This window comes from Giraffa tippelskirchi, chromosome 7 (assembly GCF_054371585.1).
Source record: "Giraffa tippelskirchi isolate mGirTip1 chromosome 7, T2T-mGirTip1v1.2.pri, whole genome shotgun sequence".
NCBI classification, from domain to species: Eukaryota; Metazoa; Chordata; class Mammalia; order Artiodactyla; family Giraffidae; genus Giraffa; species Giraffa tippelskirchi.
In genome coordinates this window covers 137,037,538-137,062,933 of record NC_137281.1, presented here as the reverse complement: position 1 = coordinate 137,062,933, position 25,396 = coordinate 137,037,538, and the positions used below count along the sequence as shown (strand labels likewise).

Here is a 25,396-nt window from a genome sequence, read left to right as displayed (position 1 = left end):
CTGAGCGACTTTCACTTTCTTTCACTTTACTAGCATAGGAAGTGAGCCCAGTTATCTGGTGGTTTGGTGGCTCAGATGGTAAAGAATCTGCCTCCAGTGTAGGAGACCCAGGTTCGATACTCAGGTCAGGAAGATCCCCTGAAGAAGGGAATGGCAAGTCACTCCAGCATTCTTGCCTGGAGAATTCCCTGGACAGGGAGCCTGATGGGCTACAGTCCATGGGGTCACAAAGAGTTGGACATGACTAAGTGACTTTCACTTCTGAACATTTTTTTAGCACTGCCCTTCTTTGGAACTGGGAAGAAAACTGACATTTTCCAGTCCTGTAGCCACTGCTGAGTTTTCTAAATTTGCTGACATATTGAGTGCAGCACTTTAACAGCGTCATCTTTTAGTATTTTAAATAGCTCAGCTGGAATTCCATCACTTCCACTAGCTTTATTGGTAGTAATGCTTCCCAAAGCCCACTTGACTTCATACACCAGCATGTCTGGCTCTAGGTGAGTGATCACACCATCATGGTTATCTGGGTCATCAATACCTTTTTTGTACAGTTCTTCTGTGTATTCTTGCCACCTCTTCTTAACCTCTTCTACCTCTGTTAAGTCTTTACCACTTTTGTCCTTTCTCATGCTCATCCTTGCATGAAATGTTCCTTTGATATCTCTAATTTTCTTAAAGAGATCTCTAGTCTTTCCCATTTTATTGTTTTCTTCTACTTCTTTGCATTGTTCATTGAGCAGTATAAGAAGGCAAATGTCCTAATACATTACTCTAAACAGTCATGTAAAGCCAAGGAAGTAAATAATTAACAAAGCAAACTGTTAAATATAGGAAAATGAGCTTTTCAAAAGCTTCCTAGAATTCTTTAGTCTACTGTTGAACTTTTAGCAAAATAATTTGGATAAGTTTTGAAGTTTAATAATAAACACTAATCTTATATAAAGTGATTAAGTCAAAGTAGTTTACTCAAATACAGGAATTTACTACAGAAGTGGAATGTACAGATTATTTAGGGAATGTTGTTTGGGAGGACAGTGTTCTCATGACTAAGTCCAGTGTATCCTGAATCCTCATGTTATTTCTTTCTATCAGGGAAGACGGTTTCCCAGACTTCATGCTTTCTTCTGGATCAAGGGGGATAAGGGTATGGGGGTTGAACTGACATCGAGGCTCCCCCAAGATGCCAACTCTGTGGAAAGAATTATTGGTATAGATGAATCTTTGCTGAGGTCAAAGACTAAGGCATATGGTTGTGCTTTGTATGTGTATAAAGCTAAGACTGATAAATACACACACACACACACACACACACACACACAGATTTATCCACCTATTTTTTTTTTAAGCTTTCCCTATTTCTATGAACCACCACTGTAGTCGTAAATATGGGTCCAAAAACTTGACACCTAGCAAGATTTTGTACCACATTTCCCAAAGATTATTCTTCTGATGGGAAAACCTCAGTCTTACAAAGTCTGCTATTCACTTCACCAAATTAAAACTGTTTAAAGTCTAGTATAACTTTCTAGTTTTTTCTAGCCTAGATGCGTATACCAAGAGCTGACCTGGAAAGAAAACAGGTGGACAGGAGCCAGGGATGGTAGGAAGACTGTGTTTCCACCTTTGTTCAACTTTCTGGCAGAAGCACTGTGTCTGAGCCCCTGCCCCTCCTGGGTCCCAACTAGCAAGTGACACAGGACACTCTGTCTCTCCTCCCTCTCCCCTGGGCCCACTTACATTGGCATGTGCAAAGAGTCCAGAGTTCCCTTGGGCTCTTGCATCTGGGCTGGGAATTTCGTGCCTATGTGACGGTACTTTTTCTCAGAGACATTCTGAGCTTTTTCTCTGAGAGAGGGCAGCAGAGTTGACATGACTGGAGAGCGCATGTTAATGGCTTTTTTAATCGCTGGGCGTTTTGCCATCATTCTCCTGGCAGGGAGAAGCAGGGATGACATTTAGGTCACACCATCCTGTTTTCTAGCAACGTCCTTGAACTTGGAAGAGTCAAAAGGTCGTACCTGAATTGTACAAAAGTCACGCGCTTCTGCTCCCCTCCTGACTCTTCATCCTCACGCTTCCTTCGAGGAATGTTGAACATGTTGGAACGAAAGAGCCTTCCTATTTCTTCCTCAATCTCTGTGAAGTGTTGACGTCGGAAGACAATCCACGCTACGTATGTACAGAATGTATAAAAGGACTACGACAGAAGACAGACAAGAATCACAGTCCACAGCTATGACATGAAAAATGACATGGGAAACTCCCGTCTATGGAACACCGCTAAGGAGACGCAAACCAAGATGACCCACTCTCTCCACATGCCTGAAGAGCCGTGGCAGCTTATACACGTACTCACTTTTGCAGAAGGAAAATCAGACCAAAGATTTAAGGAATGGCACACAGCTTATTAGTATCCTTTTTCGAAGATATTTACTAAAAATATGTGCCTGAAAAATAACTATTGGTTATTGCTATACTTCATGTTTCATGTCAAAGAGCAGAGTGCCCGAAGGTAAGTGACTCACCTCAAAGAATTTCCAGTCTTTTTGTGTATCTGATATTTTTCCCCTGAAATAAAACAAATCACAACTATAGGTTGAAAGGGAAGTTCAATATTTCAGTGATCTAGGCAATCCTTTATCTTCAAAAGGCCTCTTTGTAGATTATTACCAATGGTCTCATAACTATTTACTCACATAAATGCTATCAAAAAGGCACTGTGAATGAGTGCCAATGTCTTTTTCTTCAACTTCCTAGGTTACCCAGATCAAAACCTCTAGTGTTTAGTTAATCAGTATATCCTGTGATAAACCATAATGGAAAATAACATGAAAAATGATGTTTATGTGACTGAATCACTTTGTACAGCAGAAATTAACACAACATTGTAAATTAACTACATTTCATTAAAAAAATAAAGTGGGACTCATAAAAAAAGCTAAAATAAATTAATAGAAATTCAAGATATACATAATCAGTATAAACTCAGGATAAACAAGCCAGTGAGGAAATGTATTCTTCCAAATATATCTGGTAAAGTGTATGTTAGGGAGGTGAAGAGAGGGGAATAGTGGTGAAGAGGTAACACAAGGTGTTAGCAGGAATGGAAATAAAGAACTAGAGACTGAGTTTAAAATAAAGAGAAAAAAAATCTCAAACAGTGGTTATGGCTATTGGATGCAAAAAGAATCAGAAACAAAACAGACACAGGTTGATAAGAGCGTAATCCAGTAGAAATATAATATAAACCACAAATGTGACTTAAAACCTTCTAGGAGCCAAAGTAAAAAGAAACTGGTGATATTAATTTTAATAATATACTTATTTTACCCCCAAATATTATCATTTCAATATGTAATCGATATTTTATCAGTTATTTTATTCACTTTTAAACTTTTTGTACAGCGCATATTTTACACTTACAGCACATATTAATGTGGATCAGCCACATTCCAAGCACTCAATAGCCACAGGTGGTAAGTGGCTGCCATGCTGGTCAACAAAGAGGCCTTACATTCACCTGTGAGGGTGGAATCCAAAGGAAAGAGGGGGAGGCCAGGCTGCTGGTAAACTCAGAGACTGTCACGGTCTGTTATGTGGTCTCTTTTTCCTTCCTGCTACATGAGACTCTTATCTCTAAACCAAATCATATTTTCAGGCATTCCTGAAGGGGTGTAAAGCCTAGAGCCAGACATATGGGGTTCTGGGCTGGGGAGAGAAAAAAAAAACTGTTCCTACTAGACCCCCTGCTGCCTTAGGTTTAAAAGATGGTCAAGGCCTCCTCTGTACAAGGGAAGAGAAATTTCAAAGGAATGTGCTTGGGGGAGGGAAAAGAGGCTTTGGTGCAAGTGACTGAAGGTAAGGGTTGGGGAGAAGGACTTAAAGATGACTTAAGCACCTGAGCCTCAAAGAAACCCTTTTGTGCCCATTCCCATCCCCACCTCCAGTCTCTGTGGTCACCGGTCAGGTGACAGCTGCACTGACAGCAGAGGAGGAGGGTGTACCTTCTAGGGTGGAGGTGGGGTTGGAGCCAGAATCGGCCACAGCCAAAGATCAGATCCAGTTCTACGGGCTAGTGCCATTTGCAGGTTTTCTTATCTATCCCAGAAAACACAGAGAGCTTTTACTCAACAAGTTCATCAAAATTTTGCTGCAGCTTTTGTGATATCAGAATTTCACAGATGTATTTAGAACAGAAAGACATGTCCTCCTACTTCTCAAGAATCATGAAAGCACTAAACAGCCGCTAAATTACCGGTGCTACTGAAATCTTTATCTCCAGAGATAAACAGCGTAAGGTGTTCTAGTCCAACATTAAGTATGCATACATTAGAAAGAAAAGTCAGAAAATACGCAGGAGAACAGAAGCTTGTTCACAACGAGAAGAAGTTAAATAATGATATGTTAAAATCAGTTCGTAACTCATAACTGACAAAAACACATTCTTTATCTTCTCTAAATAAAGACAACCAAAAAGAGCAATATAAACTTCATGCAAGGATACAATCAACACCCATGGCCAATTAACAACTTTTTCTGGTAAAGTCATGTTATAATCTGTTCTACTCAATATCCTTTGTTCAGCAATTTGGCCTGTATAAAATTTGTTACGTAAAGGGGGTAGTGAGCTAAAAAGCTGATTATTCTCCAAAGCAGGTGACATTGCCCACAAGGCAGAAAGACCAACATCTCCAGGAAATGTACTGAGGCAATCACTTGTAAATGTGAGTTATTTTAAAAATTTGTATAAAAAAATACAATGCAATAAAAATGTACTTAAAAATGTTTTTTAGAGTATGTGCTTTTCTAACCTTGTTATAGACAGAATGTGTCTTTCCTCCACCCTAATTCATATGTTGAAGCCCTTAAAACCCCTCCAAAGTGATGATACTTGGAGATGGGGCCTTTGGGAGATAACTGAGTTTAGATGAGGTCAAGAGGATGTGGCCCCATAATGGGATTAGTGTCCTTTTAAGAAGAGGAAAAGACACTAGGGAGCTGTCTAGACTTGTTATAGTTTTCCTTTCAACTCCCAATTCCAGTTCCTATGGAATATTGTTCTTTACAGCATTGGACTTTACTTTCACCACCAGATACAGCCACAACTGAGTTTCTGCTTTGGCCCAGCCATTTTATTCTTGATAAATCTAGACAGTATATTAAAAAGCAGAGAAATCACTTTGCTGACAAAGGTCTGCATAGTCAAAACTATGGTTTTTCCAGTAGTCATGTACCGATGTGAGGGTTGGACCACTGAGCACTGAAGAACTGATGTTTCTGAACTGTGGTGCTGGAGAACACTTTTGAGGGTCCCTTGGACAGCAAGGAGATCAAACCAGTCAATCCTAAAGAAAATCAACCCTGAATATTCATTGGCAGGACTGTTGCTGAAGCTGAAGCTACGATACTTTGACCACCTGATGCGAAGAGCTAATTCATTGGAAAAGATCCTGATGCTGGGAAGGATTGAAGGCAAAAGGAGAAGGGGCCAGCAGAGAATGAGATGGTTAGATGGCATCACCAACTCAATGGACATGAATTTGAGCAAACTCTGGGAGATAGTGGAGGACAGAGAAACCTGGCATGCTACAATCCATGAGGTGGCAGAGTCAGACATGAGTTAGTGACTGAATAACAACAAAAACAAAACAGCACAAATGAACAAAGTTACTTACATAAAGATATTCAATGCAAAAACAGAAAGCATAAAAACTGAAACTACACAAGTGTACACAAGAGGAATGATTAAGCAAACTGGTACATTATATGACAGAATAACCACAGTTGCTATTCAAAGTAGTAGGTGAGATTATATAAGCAGAATAATAGAATAAGGTTCACAGAAAAAATGTGGAACACAAAAAAGTATATACAATACAAATATTTGTATTTTAAAAAATGTGGGGGAATGTGGAGAGAGAGAAATTATGTATTGGGTTCTTTGCCAATAAAGTTTAAAAAAATTTTAAAAGTCTGGCCATGACCAGAGACAGTTCTTGAGCCTGTTGTGAAATTAGTAGTCAGAGAGGGAGATTTTGGGTTAAGGATTGGAGTTTTCTCTCCAGTGGTCCCAAACTTTCCTGTGACATGACAGTTTAAAATTTTAATTATATTAGTTATTATAAACTGTCATCCTAAGGTAAAAAATATCCTTCCACAAACAGGGTCATTTTACTACTCCTACCTTACTCATACCCACAACTGTTTCTGAAAAACCAGCAGCAGAAGGGCAGAGGACATACCCAACACCCCCTTCAACACTGGCCCATCTCTCAGCTTCTCACCCAAGGCAGCCAAGTGGCCCTTGTCTGGCAACAGGAAAGCAAAATTTCATTGAGCTGATATAATTTGAGAGAATTTTTTTATTTTTACTGTTCTTACTTTAATTTTTATTTGGAAGATAATTGCTTGATAATATTGTGTTGGTTTCTGCCATACAACAACGTGAATCAGCAGTAAGGATACATATGTCCCCTCTCTCTTGAACGTCCCTCCTCATCCCACCCTTCTAGGTCATCTGCGCACCAGGTTGAGCTCCCTGTGTTATACTGCAACTTCCTACTAGCTATCTGTTTTACGTATGGTAATGTATATGTTTCAATCCTCTTCAATCTGAGAGAAATTTAGACCCAAGTGGTAGCAGGTTGTTAAAATATCTGTCACACTTGAAACTAACACAGCGTTGTAAACCAACTTTAATTGAAAGAAAGAAAAAAAAAGCAGCTGAGATTCTGGGGTTCTTCCTAGACTCACTTGGCTCTTTCCAACACTACATCACATGAGTTTAGGACAGTCTCAGTTGAGCCCACTTATTCTGTATGACAAAGAATAAGTCTTTTTCAAGGATACCAAAAGTCAAAGTTAAGGGTCGTAAAGATGTGGATATACACACAAGTGAAGATCTAAACGGGTGCTTGCTTACTTTCCACAGCTCATGTGATGCTTATCAGGCATTCCCAAGCCCAGGACAAGGATGCAGTACTTCTGTGCCAAGTATTTCTGTGCTGTGTCTAACTTACTGATAATCAATTCCATTTCTTTTTTCTCTACAAGGCCTCTGAAAAGAAAAACAATAATCTGGATTAATTTGGTAAATGTCTTTATCAACTAGTGAAAAGTCAGAAGTATAAACTATTTTGAAAGAAACAGAAGTGAGTCAGCACATCTCACTTATAGTTTTTTTTTTTTGAGCTGGGGCAGAGGAAGGTCCTCCAAGTCCTTTGACATTCATCACCGTAATCAGCATCTCAAATTTGTGTTGAATATTATTAATTTATTTTATTTATTTTTGGTTGCGATGAATTTTCGGTGCTGAACTTGGGCTTTCCCTAGTTGCAGAGGGTTACTCTTCAGTTGCAGTGTGAGGGCTTTTCATTGCAGTGGCTTCTCTTGTTGCGGGGCACAGGCTTGATAGCGTGGGCTCAGTAGCTGTGGCTCATGGGCTTAGTTGCTCTGCAGCCTGAGCGATGTTCCCGGATCAGGGATCAAACCTGTGTCCTCTGCATTGACAGGTGGATTCCTATCCAGTGTACCACAAGGGAAGTCCTGAGTATTCATTTTTTAAAGATTCTTTATATATTGTGCTATGTACTTTGGAGAGTCCTGAGTGTTCATTGGAAGGACTGAGGTTGAAGCTGAAACTCCAATACTTTGGCCACCTGATGCGAAGAGCTGACTCATTTGAAAAGGTCCTGAGGCTGGGAAAGATTGAAGGTGGGAGGAGAAGGGGTCAACAGAGGATGAGATGGTTGGGTGGCATCACGGACTCAATGGATATGAGTTTGAGTAAACTCCGGGAGTTGGTGATGGACAGGGAGGCCTGGCGTGCTGCAGTCCATGGGGTTGCAAAGGGTCAGATACAACTGAGTGACTGAAGTGAATTGAACTGATGTACCCTTAATTTTATACACAGACAGTCCTAATTGAGAAGAGCTCAACTAACAAATTCCCTATCCTAGTTTCTGAGGCAGTGAGCAGCCCACTTTCCTGCTGTTTTGCTATAACAGCCATGGAGACTTTTTCCCACTTTAGCTTCCTATGGGTTTTCTGACGTTACTACTACGTTTGGGGGCTCAGTGTTTGAACTGCTCAACGTTTGCCCACCCTTACTTAGTTCTTTGCTGAAAAGGCACTAGTGAGGAACTACTCTGGGAACTTTCAGTTCAGTTCAGTCGCTCAGTCATGTCCGACTCTTTGCGACCCCATGAACCGCAGCACGCCAGGCCTCCCTGTCCATCACCAACTCCCTGAGTCCACCCAAACCCATGTCCATCGAGTTGGCAATGCCATCCAGCCATCTCATCCTCTGTCGTCCCCTTCTCCTCCTGCCCTCAATCTTGGCATCAGTTAAATCACCTTCCTGCTTCCCTGTAAAACACAGCCCCATCCAATTGAATTGCAAATGTACTTTCTAAAAGACAATCTGTTTTTAGGTTACAGCATGTCTGAAGCCTAATTTTAGAAGCTTTGCAGTACAATATAGTAGGAAACAATATTGCCGACAATATATTCCAATAATTGCTATTGAAAAATGAAGTGTCACTATCTTGTTTCCTGCCCTTTTCAGAAAGATTTAAGCCAGATGAAATGCACTTTAAACAACAGGAACAGCATACTGCCCCTTCCGTTGTTAACCACTAGACTAACCACAGGAGGATAAGCTGTGGGGAAAGGCAGTGGGTTTAAGGATAATATAGATGTATCCAAGCACAAAACTTTATCACACGTAGTGAGAAGGCCTGTGAGTCATCAGAATAACATGAGTTTCTGCAATAGATAAAAGTGGGTTCCAACTTTAAATGCCCAACTATCACATAACCCAACACACACTCTCCCACGAGCACCCCAATGACCATCACTGTTTCCTGCCTCCCTGTTTCCTTCAGAAGCACCACCTTCAGCCTTCACCTCTACTTTGCCAGATCTGCCAATAGTTAATCTCTCCTTTTGCTGCTGAAAACAAAGCAAACCAAACAACAACGAAGAAATGGTTTGAAATGTTTGGGCAAATGGTTCTCAAGTCTTAATACGCGTAAAAAATTTCACCTGGGGTATTTGCTAGAAGTCCAAATTCCCAATGCCAACTCCTCTTTCAGATTTTGGTTCAATTAAGTCTGGGTAGAGCCTGGCATTGAAAACAAACCCAGGTATAATCCTCTGGAAAAAATTTTGGTAATAATTTCAAGTGCCACACAATTGGTCATAAGTTTTGACCCAACAATCTCTCCTGGAAATTTCTTTTTAAAAAAATCATCCAAAGTTAGGGGAGAAATGTAATACATGAAGATATCAACGCAATTATTTATGTCTATCAGAAAAACTGGAGACTCCCAAAATATATAAACTAGAGGGACAATAGGAATAGTAATACAGGCTGTAGTAACACAGCCAGTTACTCTTTAAGGACTTAAAGGATCTAACATATGAGTCCCTGTGGGATTTAAGCCAGGCACCAAAGTCTGTGCCGTTATCACTATACTACATGGCTTCTTAACAGGCAGATCTATAAGTCACTAACATACAATGGCTTGACGGAACATTATTCCACCATTAAAAATTATAATTATGAAGCTTGTAACAACTTGAAAATATTTATGATGTTTAAAACTGCATACATAATTGAACTTTTGTGCGGAAGCTATAAGTCCTAATTACAAATGGATAACCTTAGCAACAGAAAGCCAATCTGACTAGTAAGGGATGCCAGCACACCACACAGACATAGACTGTGGAGTTAAAGAGACATGCGTTCTATCTCAGCTCCACCACTAACTTGGTAGGTAACCTCCAGCCAGCTATTTAAACTCTCTGAGCCTTAGCTTCATCATCTGTAAAATGGGGATAAGGCTTTTTCTTTTGGAATGAGGTCTTTTAGTCATCTAAGATCATCAAAGTGTATCTTTGGTATCTTTCTATATCTCTTCCCGCTCTCCTCTCACAGGTTATAGGATCTCCTTCCAAGTGCCAACCACTAGGTTAGGATAAAATGCATTATCTTACCTAATCTGGACAATAACTGAAAGTGAATGCTACTATTATCTCTATGTTAGACCTCATTATTTTGACTGAAATTAATTTTTAAGTTATGCCCAGATATCTCAATGTAATTTAATTTGTTTCTATTATAATAAACCAATCAACTAATGGAAACTTGAAAATGAAGTTATGCTTTTTTAGAATCACACCACAGAACCATTACTTTTAAGGCTTGAATTTTTCAGTCATTCTGTAACTGATTCCTTCTATGAAAGTATACAAATATCACTGAAAAAAAAAGTGAGTGTTAGTCGCTCAGTTGTGTCTGACTCTTTGCAACCCCATGGACTGTAGCTCCCCAGATTCCTCTGTCCATGGAATTCTTCAGGCAACAACAATGGAGTGGGTAGCCATTCTCTTCTCCAGGGGATCTTCCCAACCCAGAGATTGAACCCAGGTCTCTTGCATTGCAGGTAGATTCTTTATCATCTGAGCCACCAGGGAACCCCCAACCAAATATTACTGGGTTCTATAATTTTAGCACATTTCCAAAATAACTAAGAAACCTTTCTTCTCTGTTATCTATTCTTATAGATTAAGAACTGAAACAATGTCTCTGGCTTGAGTAGCAATAACCTGCAGAATTTGAAAACACCATACAAAATAAAAGCTAACACGCTACCAAAGTCTAATAAATTTCGTCTTTGTAAACAGTAAGGCTCCTCAAAGTTTCTGAGCCCAAGGCTGGCTTGAGCCCCTCTGCTACCATAGAAACACTTCATGATCTCCGGCTGCTCTGCTGGATGTTGCATATTATAATGGCTTTACTGGAGCAGCAATGTTTGAATTATTTATTTGGTTCCTTAGAAAACTGCTATCCTAATACATTCATCTGTCCACAAAATGTTTCTCAGCCTGCTTGTTTATGTGCAAGGATTTTGCATTTTGAAAACATTCCACAGCAACAAACTGATGACTCTTATCCAGCATTCCTAAGAGCTAAATCATTGGGTTGGTCCCACGTGTACTGGGGAGGGCACTGGGAAAGCTCCATGGCTTGCAAAGGTCATCATGCCTGAGGGGCATTGTTCCACTTGGGACACTGAGTTCCCAGATTATTGCCTGTATAGCTCTGAGCCACCTCCACCTAAAGTGATTAAATTCTTCATATGTAGCCTAAGAAATAATTTTTTTCTGTGATGTGGAATATCATTTGGGTCCTACTTGTTGATTTTTTTTAATTCTATGTTTTTTTTAATTAGATGCTTACAAACCCTTTGGCAAGAACTTTGTAAGCATGAAAAACAGAAATAATATCTATATCCACATTGTTCAATATGGTAGCTGTGAGCCACATGTAGCTGCTGAGCACTTTGAGCAGCTAGTGCTCAGCTATTCCTCAATTTCTCTGAATTGAGGAACATTATAAAATAAACCTCATTTCAAAAACTTGCTAAGTAAAAGTAAAGTATTTTATTAATAACTTCCTAACATTGACTACAAGTTGGAATGATTATATTTTTGAGTCATTGGATTAAATAAAATACCTTGTTAAAATTAATTTCACCTGTATCTTACTACAATTTAAAAATACAACTATCAGAAAAGTTTAAATTACATACATAGCTCTCAAAAGTTGAGTGTACTCTTCTATTGGGCAGTGCTGGTCTATATTATTTGGAATATTTAGTTAACAGAATACCCATCTGAATTATTCAGTGAGTGTTAATACTGGAGAACTCCTCCCTGTAAAATGTTTAATAATAATAAACATTTTATTTTTTATCTTATAAGAGAAACATTAAATAAACATTTTATCTTAATAATCCAAGATTTCTCAATTTGCATCATCTCTTTAGCCTACACAAAAGTTAGTTTTAATACTGGCAGTGATAAAGCTTTAAAGTGCACTGTGGGGAATTTCCTGGTGGTCCAGTGGTTAGGACTGGTGCTTTCACTGCCAGGGCCCTGGGTTCAATCCCTGCTGGGGAACTAACATCCTGGAAGCCCCGAGGCTCAGCCAGAAATAAATAAATCAATTTTTTAAAAATGCACTATAAAATTCTACTTACACCATATAGCTTTTGGGTTTCTTTTCCTGTGAGATTTTTTCCAAGTAATAATTTAAGTAGTACAACAATGCCATAAGGAAATTGTCAAGATTCTTATTCCTATGAGGAGATTAAAAGAAAATAATGACAACGTTATTTCAATCATGAAGCTAGTCATAAAAAATACATGGGCATACAACACAAGAATAAGTAGAAACACATGTCAGCATACCCATCACACAACTAATTTACATTTAAAATTCTATCTACATAACTGATGAAGATATAAGAAATCTGACTTTCGTAAACAAAACTTTTCAGGAGGTCACAATTGAATTACAATTTTGCTTATCAATTAGTTTCCATTTTTTAAAAGTTTTTATACTATATGTAACTTTTTGTTGTTTAAAAAATGTACACAAATGTACGAGGTAAAAAGGCTCTCCCCTCACTCTTTTGTCACCATCCTATTCCTTAGTGGTACCCAGTGTTAAGAGTTTGACATGAATCCATCCTAACCTTTCTAGAGCACAGACAATCACATATAAGGTCCTCCCCTACCAACACACATACATACGCATGAATATATGCCTTAATATTTTTGGAACAAATGGGACAATGCTGTATACACAAGTCTTTGCAACTTGCTTCTGTCACTTATCTGTGTAGGATGGACCTTCTTCCATGATACCATGTATAGATTTTTCTCATTTTTTTTAAACAGCTGGATATTCTGTAGCTCATAATTTATTTAACTAATCCTGTACTGATGGATATTTAGGTTTTTAAAAAATATTATAGACATTGCTGCAGTAATCATTCTCATAGCCATTATTTTTGAGTAACTTCCTAGAAGTGAAAATGCTAGGACACAGCATATCTGACATTAAAGTTTCATTAAGTTTTGCTCTCCAAAAAGATTGCATTGATTTACAGTCCTACGTCATTTGTTTTAAAACTAAAAGCCTTTGTTTTCTTTCCAAATATTCTTACAAAATTTTTGCTGCTTCCTTTCTAGCCCTAGATGGAAATGTTTACTGTGGCATGCTTTCCTTAACCATACCTTGAGAGCAAGATGAAGATGAGCAGTGCAGACTTGTTTTTCCATGATATTAATAATTACCTGTCCTAGATTGGGTTCTCTCAGAAACGTGCCATGAGACAGATGTGAGAGTAAGTAGTTTATTTGAAAGTGATCAGAGTAAACATCAGTAAGGGAGCGGAGAGGTGAGATAGAAAAGGGGTGTTAACAAGTTCATTACCACTGTGTAGTTCAGTCCCATGGGGGACTCTGGGAGACAGTGTAGAAAACTCAAGAGTTATCCTGACAGGTGGAAGGTGGGCCCTTTATCTGCCCACTCTCCCTCCAGCACATCACTGACTGGAGGCTGCTTCTGGGGCGCTGACTCCCTAGTGCCCCAAGCTTGCCCTGCAGTCTGGCTGAATGTGCTCCTGCCATAGAATACAGCATCAGGCAGAGACTCTTAGGTGTTTGCCATAATGGTCTTCACTGAATGCTGAGGGGATCTGAGGGCGCCCCCACAGTTCAGGATAGCCATCTTTCACCGAGCGGTCCCAAGTGCTGCTGTCACATGGAGCATCTTCCATGCACAGCCACCTGCAACACCAGGACTTCCAAACTCGTATCTGAGGAAACTGACGCTTAGGAAGGACAAGAAGCTCTGCCAGAGGCACACACCTGGTACTTGGGGCTGCCAGAAGTAACTAGCGGAGAACCCTGATCTTCAGTAAGTGAGCATACCCTTTAACTAACATACACACAGTGCATACTCATTGGAACTCTGACAATATGCTCTCCATACTCCTTGACTTTATTTTGGGCTCCTGTGACCTGACTTTTTCTCCCTTTGGTCTCAGTCTTTGAAAGAGAATCCTTAGAGGATGGCTAGCATAGAGCCAGCTCCTTCTCCTAAACTCAGATTTTTCATCATTTATCAGATGGAATGACTTCAAAATAAAAGGATCTAAAATGTCTCACAAGCATTACATACCTCATAAATGTTGTAAAGGAACAGATACGCGGCATCTCAGTATCTTGTAGCAAAAGCAAAGCCACAACTGAAGGGAGAGAAGAGAGACAGTTTTAAAGAGGGACAAACTGCTGCCTTAGAGGCTGACCCCAGGGAACACATGTAAGGATGATGACACAGTTACTCACATTTAGCATCGTGGAGTGTAATATTGCCCTGCTGACTCCGTTTCTCTAAGCTCCTGGGTGATTTATCGTCTCTTAGAGCAAACCTTTTATCGGTCAACCTGTTAGGGGATATGACAGTCTCTAGAAGTGCTTTAAAAAAAATTGTTTATTTTTGGCTATGCTGGGTCCTTGTTGCTGCAAAGGGTTTTCTAGTTGCACAGAGCAGGGGCTACTCTCTACTTGCGGTGAGCAGGTTTCTCATTGCCATGGCTTCTTTCACTGGGGACCACAGGCTCTAGGGCACACGGGCTTCAGCAGTTGCGGCACATGGGCTCAGTAGATATGGCTCCCAGGCTCTAGAACACAGGCTCAACAGTGTGGCACATGGGCCTAGTTGCTCCACAGCATGTGGGATCTTCCCGGATCAGGGATGGAACTCGAATCTCCTGCACAGCAGGTGGATTTTTTACCACTGAATCCCCAGGGAAGCCCTCTAGTAGTACTTTGAAAGGTTTTAATTGTATTTAATCTATCCTGAGGCACAGAAAGTGTTTACTATAAAGTAAGGAGACCCTGAGTGTTATGCGTGGGTTTCATTTAATGTAGGATCATTTTGGAATATATTTTATTAAACATAGTATATACTATGCTAGGGATAGGAGGAATGCATGCTGCTGCTGCTGCTAAGTCACTTCAGTCGTGTCCGACTCTGTGCGACCCCATAGACGGCAGCCCACCAGGCTCCACCGTCCCTGGGATTCTCCAGGCAAGAACACTGGAGTGGGTTGCCATTTCCTTCTCCAGTGCATGAAAGTAAAAGTGAAGTCGCTCAGTCGTGTCCGACTCTTAGCGACCCCATGGACTGTAGCCTACCAGGCTCCTCCGTCCATGGGATTTTCCAGGCAAGAGTACTGGAGTGGGGTGCCATTGCCTTCTCCGGGAGGAATGCATACTGCCTGACATAAAATGAAAATATCAATTTCACCCAAAATAGAACATTTAGCTCATCTATTTTTGGCATATCTATCATTTTCAATTTTTTTTAAAAGTATAAGAAGCTGAAAATTCATTTGTAGCCAAATTATCACAAGGATACACTATTGGGATGACTAGCTCCCATCATAATTGTGAAATAGTACATGTTCTTTCCTTGATGCGTATTTGCAGTTCAACTTAGGATGATGGGAGTGATATTTTCTTAAGAGTTTGTAGAGGCTTAAGCCATTCTGCTAAGAGGCGCTATTAGCAACACTGCCATGGTGGTAGTTACGCTACCTGTCTGAAGCTGGACCATCAATTTCAGCAAAGTGAACTGCTTTGCCTTTCTTTCCTCTTTCCTTGAGTTCTACTGCAGGTATAAAACTGTAATAGAAATGAGAAAATTAGGAACTTAATCTTTTCTTGGGAGAAACTAATCAGAGCATTGCCATGGCTCATGGAACCTTAGGACTGACACGTATTGTGAGTGTCCTGGAGAGAATTGCAGGCACATCCACACTTAATCCATGTATTCACATGTGGAACAACCAACCAGGAAAAGATGAAAAGATCGGACTTTGTATTCTGCATCTACGCATCACTAGCCTCCAGGATACCAGCATAAACAAAACATTTCATCTGAAAATCCAGCTGTAACTTCACAAGATACAGAAGGCTTGTGATCAATTTGGAAGGGCTTTTTTGATTTACTGAGTACTTGTTACATGCAAAGTGCTTTGAAGTATGATCTCATTCAATCCTCACAGCAACTCTATGAGGAAAATATTACTACTGTCAGAATTTTTTCATTATGAGAAAGACTGAAGTTTAGAAAGAGATTAAGTAAACTGACCAAGATCACTTAGCAAGTGCCAGAGCCAGAACTGGGCCCAGTTCTCTAGCCAAAGAGCCATGTGCTTACCCACCAGGCAGTCCTGCCTCCCGAGCAGGACTCAGTTGCCATTGCTGTGGACTCTTCTAAAAGCTTGATTATCTCTAAGAAGGTTTCAGGACCCTTTACTTAACTCAGGGTTTCTTAGACTCTTTGTACAAGCATTATTGAGCAGTAATGGGCCTAACTAACAATAGACCACAATTAAGCAACAATAAATATATACTGAGGCCATGATCTGTGTCAGGCATTGCTGTAATATCAAAAATAAGTGTTGTCTGACAAGGGTGTCCACTTTTACTACTATTATTCAACATAGTTCTAGAAGTCCTAGCTACAGCAATCAGAGAAGAAAAAGAAATAAAAGGAATCCAGATCGGAAAAGAAGTAAAGCTCTCACTGTTTGCAGATGACATGATACTGTACATAGAAAACCCTAAAGATAGTATCAGAAAATTACTAGAGCTAATCAGTGATTTTAGCAAAGTTGCAGGATACAAAATCAATACACAGAAATTATTTGCATTTCTATATACTAACAATGAAAAATCAGAAAGAGAAATTAAGGAATCAATCCCATTTACCATTGCAACAAAAAGAATTAAATATCTAGGAATAAACTTACCTAAGGAGACAAAAGAACTGTACACAGAAAATTATAAGACACTAATGAAAGAAATCAAAGATGACATAAACAGATGGAGAGGTATTCCATGTTCCTGGGTAGGAAGACTCAATTGTGAAAATGACTATACTACCAAATGCAATCTACAGATTCAATGTGATCCCTATCAAATTACCAATGGCATTTTTCACAGAACTAGAACAAAAAATTTCACAATTCATATGGAAACACAAAAGACCCCGAATAGCCAAAGCAGTCTTGAGAAAGAAGAATGGAGCTGGAGGAATCAACCTTCCTGACTTCAGGTTATACTACAAAGCTACAGTCATCAAGACAGTATGGCACTGGCACACAAACAGAAATATAGACCAAAGGAATGAGATAGAATGCCCAGAAATAAACCCATGCACCTATGCTGCTGCTGCTGCTAAGTCGCGTCAGTCACGTCCGACTCTGTGCAACCTCATAGATGGCAGCCCTCCTCCGTCCCTGGGATTCTCCAGGCAAGAATACTGGAGTGGGTTGCTATTTCCTTCTCCAATGCATAAAAGTGAAAAATGAAAGTGAATTCACTCAGTCATGTCCGACTCTTCGTGACCCCATGGACTGCAGCCTACCAGGCTCCTCCATCCATGGGATTTTCCAGGCAAGAGTACTGGAGTGGGTTGCCATTGCCTTCTCCCATGAACCTATGGGTACCTTATTTTTGACAAAGGAGGCAAGAATATACAATGGGGCAAAGACAGCCTCTTCAATAAATGGTGCTGGGAAAACTGGACAGCTACATGTAAAAGAATGAAATTAGAACACTTCCTAACAACATACACAAAGATAAACTCAAAATGGATTAAAGACCTAAATGTAAGATCAGAAACTATAAAACTCTTAGAGGAAAACATAGGCAGAACACTCGATGACATAAATCAAAGCAAGATTCTCTATGACCCACCTCCTAGAATAATGGAAATAAAAGCAAAAGTAAACAAGTGGGACCTGATTAAACTTATAAGCTTTTGCACAGCAAAGGAAACTATAAGCAAGGCAAAAAGACAACCCTCAGAATGGGAGAAAATAATAGCAAATGAAACAACTGACAAAGGATTAATTTCCAAAATATACAACCAGTTCATACAACTTAATGCCAGAAAAGCAAACAACCCAATCAAAAAGTGGGAAAAAGACCTAAACAGACATTTCTCCAAAGAAGACATACAGATGGCTAACAAAGACATGAAAAGATGCTCAACATCGCTCATAATTAGAGAAATGCAAATCAAAACTACAATGAGATATCACCTCACACTGGTCAGAATGGCCATCATCAAAAAGTCTACAAACAATAAACGCTGGAGAGGGTGTGGAGAAAAATGAATGCTCTTGCACTCTTGGTGGCAATGTAAATTGATACAGCCACTATGGAAGACAGTATGGAGATTCCTTAAAAAACTAGGAATAAAACCACCATATGACCCAGCAATCCCACTCCTAGGCATACACCCTGAGGAAACCAAAATTGAAAAAGACACATGTATCCCATTGTTCATTGCAGCACTATTTACAATAGCTAGAACATGGAAGCGACCTAGATGTCCATCGACAGATGAACGGATAAAGAAGTTGTGGTACATATACACAGTGGAATATTACTCAGCCATGAAAAAGAACACATTTGAGCCAATTCTGATGAGGTGGATGAACCTAGAACCTACTATAGAGTGAAGTGAGTCAGAAAGAGAATATAAATATCATATTCTAACACACATATACAGAATCTAGAAAAATGGTACTGAAGAATTTATTTACAGGGCAGTAGTAGAGAAACAGACACAGAGAATAGACTTATGGACATGGGGAGAGGGGAGGAGAGGGTGAGATGTATGGAAAGAGTAACATGGAAACTTACATTACCGTATGTAAAATAGATAGCCAATGGGAATTTGCTGTATGGCTCAGGAAACTCAAACAGGGGCTCTGTATCAACCAAGAGGGGTGGGATGGGGTGGGAGATGGGAGGGAGGTTCAAAAGGGAGGGGATATATGTATACCTAAGGCTGATTCATGTTGAGGTTTGACAGAAAACAACAAAATTCTGTAAAGCAATTATCCTTCAATAAAAAAATAAATTAAAAAAAACATTGTCTGATTACAGTCAATGCGTAGACTCTCAGGATTATTAGGAAATGCTTAATAGGAAAACAGAAAAAAAAGTGTTTTAAAGACCAGCAGGATGTGGTTCATGCCTTATAAAGAGTGCATTTTCTAAGAGAATTGTGGTATCTACCAAATACATTAGTTTGGCAGCCACTGTGGATTATGATGTTTATTTTTCTGCCTGAAATAATGCCACATTGATAACATGACCTAGAAGTTTAGTCTCTGCCTACAGTTATAGGTCTCTTTGTTAAGTTTAAGTGTAGATATAGGAGATAGCAGCACTTTTCTCCAGACTTTAATCATTCTGTAAGTATGCATATACACTCTTATTATCTCTTTGTCAACATAAGTTTTGAAACAACTTCCTTTACATTTTTTCTGGCATTGGTTGGCCACAAAGTCATAAGTTTAGAGAAATATCTCCTATGGGAATAATAAGATTAATCAGTTTGGTACTTTCTTCTTCCAGAAGTTTTTGCCAACATCCTGGCAATATTCAGATTGAAAACTAGGTTAGAATCCAAAAGCATGTATATACTTTTAGGTATGTCACCTCAAGGGAATGACTTTTTTTTTTTTTTTTCAGAACATCGGCACCAAGTTGGTTAGTGGATGATTCCTGAACTTTCATTCTTTCTTGTCCTCTTCTTATCACTGGTCTCCATGGATTGGGTATTTAGTGGGAGGGTGTGCTTAAATACTGAGGCTGCTGCTGCTAAGTCAATTCAGTCGTATCCGACTCTGTGCGACCCCATAGACGGCAGCCCACCAGGCTCCTCTCTCCATGGGATTCTCCAGGCAAGAACACTGGAGTGGGTTGCCATGTCCTTCTCCAATGCAGAAAAGTGAAAAGTGAAAGTGAAGCCGTTAAGTTATGTCCGACTCTTCGCGACCCCAAGGACTGCAGCCTACCAGGCCTCTCTGTCCATGGGATTTTCCAGGCAAGAGTACTGGAGTGGGTTGCCATTGCCTTCTATGAAATACTGAGGGAATGGTGAGAAAAAAAGAAGTGAAAGGATACCAAATGGTGATAGTGGCTATCTCCAGAGAGAGATGAGGATCGGATAGGACAGAGAGGTGGTGTGGTGATGAAGAGAGCTATATTCCCCAGCTGTATGCTTTTGTATTATTTGACGGTTTTGTTTTGTTTTGTTTGTAATAACAAGAATTTGCGTTGCATGCATGCTGTCATGTCTGACTCTTTGTGACCCTTTGGACTGTAGCCTTTTAGGCTCCTCTGTCCATGGGCTTTCCCAGGCAAGAATACTGGAGTAGATTGCCATTTCCTCCTCCAAGAGTAAAAAGAATGTATTGATGTATTACCTGCATACCTTAAAAGATGTTGATAGAGAAAGAAATAGTATGTGGTCAATACATTCTATTGACAGACCATTTAGGTAGTCTTTAACAAGATGGTCAATTCCCCTAAACATTCAGACATTTTCTAACAGCTCTGTGAAGTCCATTCTGCTTGCTGGATATCTAATGTGCAGCACTGATATTAATATAACCACCCTAAACAAGAACACAAAGCTGTTTTCAGTTTTCCCTTGGACCATCAAAGTGTTTTGGGCACTTATAAGCCATTGGCTGTTAACTCTTCCCCCAGGCTAAAGAAATTTCAGGTCACCAGCCCTTCCCATGGTTTCTCTTCTCTAGAAGATGAGAGAATACAGAAACACCCAATCTCAGTTAATGTCAAATGAAACTGCTTCCCTCCTAACCTTGTTTCAGATCCAGCCCTACAATTCAACATTTCTTCCCCCATTAGTTTGCCTGAGTTAAACTGGAGATGAGAGAGCCTTATGATAAGGAAAAGGACACATTTGGGATCTTACAGTCAGGTCTGTGAACTAAGTCAAGTGAACTTAGAATTATAAAGTCGTAAGATCATAAAATTTGGGGATTAGAGGACATCAGAAAGATCATCCAGTACATGGATGTCATTTTACTGATGGAGAACTAAGGCTCAGAGAGGCTGATCATGTCTCAGCATTTGAAACTTGTAGCAGGCAGTGCATGCCCTTAGCCAACAGTCTGACATTTACTGCTAAACCTTCAGCCTTTGTTTTTATGACCTCTGGATACGTAACACCTTCCCACACTTATCTGAGTGGTTTTTAACTTGACTAAAGTCATCCTCTGGTTCAGATGGTGAGATGGATTCCTTCTTGCGAGTGTTCTGCCATAGCTCTGAAAGCAGCCTATGCTCACAGTGTGTTTGGAATTAGTAAGAAGCAGCACTAGTAATAATTGAAAATTGGCCCTTGAATTGCACCTCTGCTTGGCTCCCAAACCACAGTCTGACCTAGATCTATACCTTCTTCCCATCTTCATAGTGCCCCCTTCAATCTGGCAACCTATTTAGACCACGTTGTGCTCATGTGCTTTCCTGATATTTATAGCACAATCATGTCACTTTCCTTTGCCCTGAAACAAATGAGGAAAAACAGTCATATTTTCTCCTAGAACTTATCACTAAGATGCAGAGGGTTGGACCACTCTTGGCTTCCACACCAGTTAGAGCTCTTCAGGGGTTACTAGAGTCTTTTCTTAGGCTATGTTGAAAAATAAGTCCAAGGCTTCTGGAGGTGTAGTTTCCTGTGTGTCCTCAGGGGAGTCCATGACCTTAGCAAAGACTCAGACAGGGGCTGATTCTCTCCCAGCTGGGAGTAGAAGGCACCTGAAACATGAAATGATAGAACTACAGACACTGTGTCAGAGAGATGCATGTCTTGTGGGCCAACTCACCTGTGAATAAAGGTATTCCTTTTTGTAAAAGATTCTTTGATGTGGACCATTTAAAAAATTTATTGAATTTGTTACAATATTGCTTCTGCTTTATGTTTGGATTTTTGGCCCCGAGGCATGTGGTATCTTAGCTCCCTGACCAGGGATTGAACCCACGCTCCTGCATTGAAAGGCGAAGTCTTAACCACTGGACAGCCAGGAAAGTCTCCAAGGTATTCCCTCTCTAACAAATAAGAAAGAAATGGGCACGCATGCTGATGAACTATGCAACACCCTCATTCACTCCTTAGAAGGCATTATTGTTTCATTTTCTGAATAAGGGAACTTATGATTAATAAGACTAAGTAACTTGACAAATTATGACAACCAAATTAGTAGCAGAACCAGGATTTGAACCCAGGTCTTCCTCCAAACCACTCTCCACTGTCTCTTTCTTAAGAAATAATGACCATCCTTTCCCCGCCCATTACAGTGTCATTTCATGCATGGAGGTAATGGGTATACTGCTATATTCTGATAGTTATCCTCCTCAGTGTATAATCTGCAAAGGTCAGACAAACTCTGCCTGTGAATAGGGCACTACTTCTCTGAAGGGTAAGATTTCCATTGTCATTCATCCAGGAAAGATGCTAGGAACTGCAAGGTGGGGGAGAGTAGAAGGGGTCATCTTCTCTTGACCTGAATCTGAGAGTACTTAGATGTCTGTGAACTCCTGTTGGCTAGTGGGTGTAAAAGGTGGCCTACCTACCCCGTGTGGAGGGAGACCAAAACCATGGAAGAAATTTCCAAGGTGTTAAATTGATGTGCTAGAACTTGAACACTCTTGAGATCAAGCTGTTACTTTGCAAAGCAGATTATCTGGGTACATGACACTACAAATTCCCTCCCACAGCCCCCATGTCCTTAGTACGCACTTGTTCAGTAAACATTTGGTGAGTTCCTACTCTGTGAAATTCTGGAGACGGCTTCAGGGATGAGAAGATGACTAAGATAGTTCCTGCCACTGAGGGCTTACAGTCTGTTGGAGGGAGATACTGTTTAAAGTGGAAAGGACTTTGGCATCAGATAAAACTCGGTTCAAAATGTCAGTTCTGCTGTTTCCTGGTTGTGTGACTTTGGCTTAATTGCTTAATCTCCCTGAGCCATGTTTCTTCATCTATGAAGTGGAGATATTAACACTCACTTTTCAAGGCTGTTTTAAGAATCAGAACAATATGCAAATGCCTGGGACATAACAGGTGCCTAGCAGATAGTGGCTAGTCTTGTTAGTTTAGCAAAACACTTTTAATAGAGTCAATACTTTACCAGTGGAGAATTAAAACTAGTTCTTCTAATCTTCCCTAGTAGCTCAATTAGTAAAGAATCTGCCTGCAATGCAGGAGACCCTGGTTCGATTCCTGGGTTGGGAAGATCCGCTGGAGCAGGGATAGGCTACCCACTCCAGTATTCTTGGGATTCCTTTGTGGCTCAGCTGGTAAAGAATCTACCTGCAATGCGGGAGACCTGGGTTGGATCCTTGGGTTGGGAAGATAAGATCCCCTGGAGAAGGGAAAGGCTACCTACTCCAGTATTCTGACCTGGAGAATTCCATGGACCCCATAGTCCATGGGGTCACAAAGAGTAAGATGCGACTTTCACTTTCTTTCTTCTAATCTAATTGGAGAAGGAAATGGCAACGAACTCCAGTGTTCTTGCCTGGGGAATCCCAGGGACGGGGGAGCCTGGTGGGCTGCCGTCTATGGGGTCGCACAGAGTCGGACACGACTGACGCGACTTAGCAGCAGCAGCTAATCTAATAATTTTACCTTGTAAAATTTACTGTCTATTGCAGCAGGTATAACATGGTCTCATTAATGTACAACTCTATTTCTATAACTCAAAAAAGCAATTTCATAAAGTAGTTAAGAATATAGAGTGTTAACCAAGTAGACCTGGATTTAAAACATCTTAATCACCTCTGAGCTGTGAGATCTGGCCAAGTCACTTAGTTTTCCCCAAACTTCTTAGCCCTTTGACATCAGTTTCTTCATATGTAAAAGTGGATTAACATGCAGCTGTTTCAAAGGGCTGATTAACCGATTAGCACAGTTTCTGGTACATAGGAAGCAGCTGATAAATGTCATCAGAAAGTGATATCTGGAAGGCTGCCAAAATGGTTATCTCTAGATGGTGAGATTTCAGGAGACATTCATTTTATTCTTTGTACTCTTCTGTATTGCTTGAATTTTTTTTACACAAACACATGTAATTTTCATAAAAGCTATAATAAAGTTTTGTTAAAATTTACCTTCTGAATTCAAGTGTTTTGGTTTCATCTTTCCAGTACCACATCCCTAATCGCAATCCCAATTGCTGTAAAATGAAATGATTGCAGCAAAAATAATTAAAGGTTCAATTTAAAATCAACATGTCATAATGAACTTTTAACAATAATTCTCACTAGTTGCTCTTTAACGCTATAGAGCCTTAAACTTTCTTTTTTTTAACTTGATGCCATGATTTTATCTTATTATTTCGGGGTGTAGTTTCAGTAGACAGTAAGGAAGGGAGGAAAGTAGGGGAGAAAGGAAGGAAGGGAAGAGAGGAAGGCTACGAGCCTGCATCACCTCAAGGCTCACCATAGCATTTTACCGATTAATTGGGACTTAGACCACAATAAGCTGGTGCCCAAGGCAGCCCCAATCTTTCAGCGGAGTTAAGACACCTGTTGTAACTCTGACCCACGGCTTCAAAGGAAGAGAGCATACTACAGGTTCACGCTCTCCAAGCCTGCGTAGCTACCAGCCCGCAGCCTTTCCTCTCCCGGGATCCCAGCCAGACCGAGCAGGACAGCTTCCTCCGCAGGAGGGTTTCTTATTTTGCAGAAAACCCATCACAGGTGGTGAGGTGGAACTTTCATCTGGATATCTGCGTGGGGAGCCGGAATTCAATTCTGACCGTTTGCTGAACACACCTCCATCATCCGGTTTTCGTAGACCACTTTGCCCACGTCTCCTGGAGTGCGGCTCGCCCCAGGCTACGGCGGCGCCCCACCGGGGGAGCGCGGAGGGCAAGGCCGCGGTTGAGGCCGTGGAGGGCGCCGCGGCCCAGCCACCGAGCCCTGTCGAGCGCCGGAGGTTGGCGCGGGCCGCGTGGGCCGTCCTTCCACCGGCCGCGGAGTGGGGTCGGCCGAAGCTGCACTTACATCCGACTGGGCAGACTGCGTGTACAATCTCCGCTGCCTCCAATAAAACTCCGGAACAGGACTCGTGGTCTCCCGCGGGCCGCTTCAGAGCGTCGCCTGGAAACCGTGGCTGGGGGCGGGGGCGGGGCCGGGGGTGGGGGCGGGACCGTGCTTCCTACGCCGCGGCGGCTGGTGGGCGTCGCTCCAGCTTCTGCCGACACCCTGGGGTGCGGTGGGGCTCTGGCGTCTCACTGCGAAGCTGCCCGAAGGTTTCTTCCTTAGGGGTCAGTTCTTCATGCCTTCCCACCGAGAAGCCAACCACGTCACTGGCTTTGTTTTTAATTAGAAAAACTAGATTCAGTTCCGTAGGGAAGCTCCATTTGTTCCCAAGTTTGATAGCACTAAATGAAGTTTAAATCTAGGTTGGAGAAACAAAAAAAAAAATCCAGGCTGGGACTAAATTGATTGGGGCGGGGGGGCGGGGGGAGTGGCGTGGCGTGAGTGGCGCAACCGTGGAAATCAAGGTTTTTGAAACTGGGTTCTGCAGCATAACTAGATGTGGAAATCGTTTGAAGATACCCAAATGATCGGTGTTTGAGGATTCTTAAGGAGTAATGTATGTAAAGCATCACCCTTAATTAAAGTA

The 25,396-nt window shown here is 40.8% G+C and overlaps 1 protein-coding gene across 2 annotated transcripts; it reads right to left on the bottom strand.

Annotated features, from left to right (window-relative positions):
* Positions 1 to 942: 942 nt before the first annotated feature.
* On the bottom strand, positions 943 to 24,857 carry PPP1R36 (protein phosphatase 1 regulatory subunit 36). Of its 2 annotated transcripts, none has more exons than XM_081509916.1 (11): positions 24,541 to 24,857; positions 23,875 to 23,939; positions 15,463 to 15,549; positions 14,209 to 14,306; positions 14,042 to 14,108; positions 12,051 to 12,149; positions 6,926 to 7,060; positions 2,529 to 2,571; positions 2,022 to 2,200; positions 1,741 to 1,932; positions 943 to 1,192 (listed from the first exon to the last, which is right to left on the bottom strand). In XM_081509916.1, the coding sequence occupies exons 1-11, from the start codon at positions 24,547 to 24,549 to the stop codon at positions 1,009 to 1,011; spliced, it is 1,158 nt and encodes a 385-aa protein (XP_081366042.1). In that variant the 5' UTR covers positions 24,550 to 24,857; the 3' UTR covers positions 943 to 1,008. The 2 variants fall into 2 exon arrangements, with proteins under 2 accessions (XP_081366042.1, XP_081366043.1); XM_081509917.1 differs by having other exon boundaries at positions 24,772 to 24,857.
* Between the last annotated feature and the right edge of the window lie 539 nt (positions 24,858 to 25,396).

Bases quoted from the DNA above. Each gene is read 5' to 3' on its own strand.
- PPP1R36 (XM_081509916.1), bottom strand. The intron at 14,307-15,462 runs GTAGCGTAACTA...ATCCCCTAACAG, and splicing joins GATGGTCCAGCTTCAGACAG to GTTGACCGATAAAAGGTTTG. The intron at 14,109-14,208 runs GTGAGTAACTGT...CTCTCCCTTCAG, and splicing joins TACACTCCACGATGCTAAAT to TTGTGGCTTTGCTTTTGCTA.